This window comes from Hippocampus comes, unplaced genomic scaffold, assembly GCF_001891065.2.
Source record: "Hippocampus comes isolate QL1 unplaced genomic scaffold, H_comes_QL1_v1.1 scaffold307, whole genome shotgun sequence".
NCBI classification, from domain to species: Eukaryota; Metazoa; Chordata; class Actinopteri; order Syngnathiformes; family Syngnathidae; genus Hippocampus; species Hippocampus comes.
This window is the reverse complement of record NW_017805337.1, coordinates 377,966-383,847: the sequence shown is the minus strand read 5'-3', so window position 1 is coordinate 383,847 and position 5,882 is coordinate 377,966. Positions and strand designations below refer to the sequence as shown.

Below are 5,882 nucleotides of genomic sequence, written 5' to 3'. Positions count from 1 at the left end.
AAAACCCTCACCTAAAAAGTGTGTACGGTCAAGGGAGATATGTTCTGGACCCGCCCACCACAAAAAAAAAACAAACAAAAAAAAGGCAAGATAGAGAGAGCCTGAGGGACCAAAATCCTATTTTTTTCTCCCCCCCCCACCAGCCTTGAAATGACTCGTTCAATGAAAATCAAACAAACATGTTGTCAATTGGACACAGCCCAAAGAACAGGTTTGTCGACTCATTGGAATGCCTAATTGCCTAATTGGAACGATTTAAAAAAGGACCAAGTCATTAAAATGAGGCTCAAAAAAAGTCCCCCCCCCCGAAAAAAAAAAAAAAATCAAGCCTTTCTCTCTGCTCTCAATACGCTAAAACATGCCCCGCTCAACTGTCAAATGTCAATCAAATACGACCTGGAAAAAAAATGGATGCTCCTTTGTCCAGCATCTGTCTGCCTCCTCCTCAAAAGAGATGCGCTTTCAGTGGATGGAATATATCCCGCCGCCTTCCCGTCTGATGACGGATGACCAGATTTGGTGTTGTGAGTGCTTTGGTGTCGGTGTGCGGCGTCCGGGACCGAAATGTGACGTTTCCATATTTCCACCAAGGACTGTGTGCGCTGAAAACCAAGGAGAAAAACGAAAGCCGAGCTTCGGCGAAATCTACCGACGTTCGGCGTCCGTCCGAACGTTTGTCCCGAGATGGCAGTCCGTGTTTTGTGTTGACCTCGCGGCCACGTGCGGCCATGACGACGTCATTGACCTTGTGGATTATTTGCTCGTGACTTTGTCAATGATAGATTTAGAAGTGAGCAAGTGTGAAATTATTTTTGATGTTGACAGATTCTATGGAGACTAGATGTGAACTTGTTGTCATACGCATCGCTCCTGTTCGGGAGGAGACGCACAAAGTGCGAATATTATCGATGCAATTCGGTAGACGAATAAAAAAACAAGCGGAAAACAATTGCTTCCTCTTTGATTTGGCCGCTCCGAACAGCGTCGCGTTCCGTTTGCTTTTCTTTCAGAGGTGACTGCGATGGTTCCGTTCCGTTCCGTTTTGTGAGCAACGGGTGACATCGGAGGGCTTCTCCGATGCCGTTCGCCTTTTCTGTCCGTCAAAGACGTCAAAGTCAAATGGACGCGGCTCGCTGCGATGCGCAACAAAGACTTTATTGGACGAAGATGAGAACGGGGATGCCGCGGCGTCGCCAATGTTCACCGCGACCGCCCCGTCTGCACATGCTCGCGATATTTTCCAAACCCGGTGGTGTTTTTGCGGACGACTGGCACCGGAACAAACCGAAAGAGACGTTCAAACAAGCCGGACCGGATGGGGGTCACCGGGTGAGAGGATCCGATCCAGTGCCAAACGGGAGCGCTGCGATGCGGAAGCGGAAGCGGAAGCGCTCGCCTGCTGCTCCTCAAACGGCGGAGACGTCGCAGGGCGGGGCGGCACTCGGCCCGCAGCCGGCGTCTTCTTTGGGGCTGCTGCATTTGTCAAGGACGGAAATCTGCGTTAGCGTGCTGCTCTCGGTAAACAAGGTTCGACGTCGTTGACTGTAGCGCAGGTAATTCTGAGTCTGCCACTTCCAAAACCGCTTCTTCAGTTCTGCCTGCACCTGCACACACACACACACACACACACACACACACACACAAAACAAAATGAATCATGGCAGCACTTGACTGGAATCTGATGAAGTACAAGCGCAAGATTTGTCAATGAATCTCATCGACCGGGGCCGGGAAACAAGTCAACGGGCATTTCGGGTGTCCTCCGCGAAAGCAGGCTGAGTAGAAGCAACCCGGACAACCAAAGTCGTGCAAAAAAGTTGAATATGCCGCAATTGGGTTCTCACAAATTTCCAGCGCTTATCTTCAAACGCGTCTCGTGCGTTTCCGCGGCAAATTCACTTGACGGGGTCTTTCGGAGAGCCGGGCTCACCGTGTCCGCGGTTGCCGGTCGCTGATCTGAAACCGCTCGGACATAAACCGCGCGACATTGACGGCGAACAAAATGACCGAGAACGGAAACCAAAAGGCCGATTTTGCATCCATTTCTTTATTTTGCGCCGTGAAGTTCTCGTTTCCAAGTCACTTACCTCCCCGTTCAAGAAACAGTAGAGGAAGGCCACCACAAATCCCTGCAAACAAACAAACGCTCGTTGTGAAGCGGGATTTGCCGAATCTCAAAAGAAGCGTCGCGAAGGATTGCACCTGAAAGGATCCCAAGCCGAGCTCGATGAAAAGACGGGCCTCCGCGCCCGTGTTCTCGGGTAGGAAAGCAAACACCATATAGTGCATCCCAAAAAGCGGAATGAGCAGCAGGGTGGATTTGGCCAGTCGCCTGAGGGAACACACACACACACACACGCACACACACACACGCGCGTACACGTGACTCCGAATGAGCAGGTTTGGCAAGTTCATCACGACGGGATGGCGTCTCACTTGAAGTGCCCGCTGTCATTGCCGGCGACGGCGGGAGATCGCAGCTTCTGCACCAGAATGCGGATCACATTGACGAAGATCATGAAGTTGACCTGCGGGAATAAATGCGGATGCGCAACGGACGCGCAGAGTCACGACTGCGCGCTCGAGTCACGGGCCGTCGTCACCGGGCCACCGCTATCGGGTCGGCGCTGCTCCATTTGTTCGTCTGGCCGCAAATTCATCCTACTGGCCAGTCCTCACATATCGATACAGTATATCCACACACACACACATGCACGCACGCGCGTGCACATGCCACGTGATCGCGAGCCCTGAGACCAAAAGATGGCTGCAAATGCTCAAATACTTTGGAGGGCTGCCAGTCGTTGCGGGCGATGGCTGCTATTCATCGCCATTTTTTTTTTTTATCTTCACCAGCAGGTACGTGATAAAAAGCCCGGTTGGGTTGACACCCCCGTCTGTGAGTATAGAGGGCTCCGTCCTTTATAAACAAGCCATGCACGTGTATGGCTTGTTTATAACAGCCCTCCGATATGGCCGCTGGTAGTGCATTGTGGGTAATTGCTCAAAGGACGGAGCCCTCCATACATCCGACCGCATGGCAAAATGTTGTCACGCTTCGTTCGATGCAAATAATTTTTTTCGGATCCCACAATCGCAGATTCCATCAAGAGCGCCGTACAAAAACGTTTATTCCAAAAAAATAATAAGAAATGGAAACAGAAATCGCCGGTCCAAATGAAGGACCAGGAAACTACGCAAAAACCCGATCACAAAAAGCGCTTGCACAAAAGGCAAGGATGAAAACAACTCAAAAACCGTACCAACAAAATATGTCCGACGTGTAGAACAAGAGAAACGATGACAAGAACGAATACGACAACGAGAGTAATTGACACGCGGGCAAGAGCAGTGGCGCGGCAAAGAAATGACAGAAGGACGCCGGGCATATACAAGGTGCCAGAATGACAGCTCGGCAGCAGGTGCGCAGCCAGTAAGAACGCTCAGCCCGCCACCTGCTGCCGAAAGCGGAACGTGACCAACGTGAGCATTTGAGCAGATCTACAAACGGAGGCGGGACCAGACGCCGCCAACGGTGATTTTGCCGTCCGTCAAAGGCGTGAATAGCCAGCTCGCGAGCTAGCTCGCCGGGCCTTGTCGAGATGTCGCGGAGAGATGCGCGACGCCGGCTCGACCGCCGCCGGCGTAACTCACCAGCAATGAGAGGGTGATTGGCGCTTTTATGATCCACCAGACGAAGGCCACATCTGTGTCATCCCAGCAGCTGAGGCGCAGCGCATGCGGGAATGAGATCAACAAGACAAGGGCGATACATTGTCACTCCCGCTCCGTCGCCGCCCTTCAAGTGACGCCTCGCTTCTTTGGCTTCTTCTTCGTCCTTGCTTTCTCTCTCCGGGCTGATTTAGCTTCCCCGCGACTCTTCATGAGGATAAACGCGACGGAAAATGGACGTACTGTACGATTGTCATTCGGTTTCACCTCACCCTCTGTCGTCGTAGAAGTTGCGCGTCAAGATCCACGCCGTGATGATTGTCGATGGCACACCTGGGGGAGCGCCCAGAGTTAGCGTGCGACATGGTGAGCGGCGGTGGGGAGAAAAACAAAACCAAAGAAAACGTACTCACCCCAACCAATGAGAACGTACCACCAGAAGTACTTCTTCTGGAAGACAAAGGTGAGAGCCAGCAGGGTCTGCAGGTACATGCCCTCCACCAAGAGCCAGAAGTAGTTGGCGAGGATGCTGAACTGGAAGAAGGCCACCGCCGATTTGCAGGACGTCTGCGGGGGGGGGCAACGACCAAAGAACGCCACGGTCAGCGGGCGGGAAAGGGGGCCGGTCGTCGCCTCGCGGTACGACGGCCCCTCGCGTCAATTTGGGGGATCGCGCAGATGAGGAGCAAACGTTGGCTCGCCGGTCACCTTTCCATCTCCATATTTGTCTTTTTCAACACTCACTGAAGACAATTTGAAAGAAGTGTCATGACAGCCGTTTGGATTTGGAGTGAAGAGCGGCCATTTGGTGACCGGGGGGTGTCTCACGCGGCACCGAATTTGGTGACATGGAAGGGCGCGACGCAGGCCACGCTCACTCACAGTCGACATGAAACAGTGGTCCAGGTCTTGATTGGAGAAAAGAATTTCGTCTTTAATGAAGACGGCGCTCGCTCTCAGAATGAAGGAGAAGAAGAGGTTCATGTGGATGTAGTTCCTGGTGCAGTGGAACTTCCTTCACAAAGAGAAATCATCAACGCCCGCCCCCCTCGTTTGAAAGAAGACAACTTTTGAAAGGATTCCTCGCGCACGGATTTCAGCGTGAGGGACTTTCCAAACGTTACCTGAAGACCGCAAAGACAAAAACGGCGGATATCAGGGAGACCAGCGAGGTCGCGTAGCCGGCCGTGTACACCTGCTTGAAGTTGGAGAAGTACGTCGTCTGAATTCCAAGACACAAGAGGAAAAAGAAGGGTGAGCGAGCAGCTGAAATTCCCTCCGGCAAACGGCGGGCTTCTGGAACAAGTTGCCCAAGTGCCACCTTCTTTTCACCAAAACACTTGCTCGCGTCAGAGCCGGTGCGACGTCACGCCGCGTCCGCGAGCCCCGGCCGCTTCACGGAACTCGCTCTCCGCCGATCGCCGCGCCGATCGGAGGCAAGAAACTCGGCGCTACGGTCACAAACACTTTGTTGGAAGCTCGCCTGAGGCCATCTGTAGTCGGCGGGTGACGTTTGGAGCCGCCGTCCGGCGACGGGTCGAGCTAGCGGTGCTAACTTCAATGAGCGCGCAACCTATTTCGATTGTTTCGGATCCCCAGGGGAGCCGCCAAAACCGTCCGAGTAAAACACTCAGGTCACTTTAGGCATACAGGTAGGGGTGTTTTTTTTGTACATTTTGCTGTTTTTGTGTCCTGGACTCTGGTTCTGGATGTGGCCGAGCAGCGCCAAGTAAAGCACCGGTCTCGGGTCATTTCATGCGCACAGGTTGGAAGGTAAAACCATTCTGAGACCCAAGTTGACTTCGGTGGAATAATAAAGGACCACAAAACAGAGGAGACCACCCCCCACCCCCCCACCGGTCAAAGCACCGGTCTCGGGTCATTTCATGCGCACAGGTCGGAAGGTAAAACCATTTTGAGAGCCAAATCGACTTCAGTGGAATAACCCCCCCCCCCCACCGGGAAAAAGTCTCCATGAGCCAATTCCTGACGCTGAATGGTTTCTTGTCTCTGCGGACTGGACTCGACGCGTATCGACCATCGAGTACGTGCCGATCGGCGTGAAGTCGAAACGCGCTCTTGCCATTTTGATCGTCGCATTTGTTGGTCGATTCAGTCGCCGGCTGGAAATGGAAGGAGGAAAAAAATAGAACAAAGCAGAGCGAGCGGATCCCCCACGTGAGCGAGACGCTGGCGCGGGCCCGCCGGCG

General features: G+C 53.2%; 1 protein-coding gene across 1 annotated transcript; it reads right to left on the bottom strand.

Moving 5' to 3' along the window:
- Positions 1–1,138: 1,138 nt before the first annotated feature.
- ghrhrb (growth hormone releasing hormone receptor b) lies at positions 1,139–5,165 on the bottom strand. Its single transcript, XM_019871751.1, has 10 exons — positions 5,156–5,165; positions 4,797–4,968; positions 4,555–4,687; positions 4,086–4,239; positions 3,945–4,005; positions 3,655–3,724; positions 2,437–2,528; positions 2,203–2,332; positions 2,088–2,129; positions 1,139–1,604 (listed from the first exon to the last, which is right to left on the bottom strand). The coding sequence occupies exons 1-10, from the start codon at positions 5,163–5,165 to the stop codon at positions 1,407–1,409; spliced, it is 1,062 nt and encodes a 353-aa protein (XP_019727310.1). The 3' UTR covers positions 1,139–1,406.
- Positions 5,166–5,882: the final 717 nt, after the last annotated feature.

Coding starts and splice junctions, on each gene's coding strand:
- ghrhrb (XM_019871751.1), bottom strand. Junction 4,688..4,796: donor TTTGTCTTTGCGGTCTTCAG/GTAACGTTTGGA, acceptor CTCTTTGTGAAG/GAAGTTCCACTGCACCAGGA. Junction 3,725..3,944: donor AACTTCTACGACGACAGAGG/GTGAGGTGAAAC, acceptor GCTGCGCCTCAG/CTGCTGGGATGACACAGATG.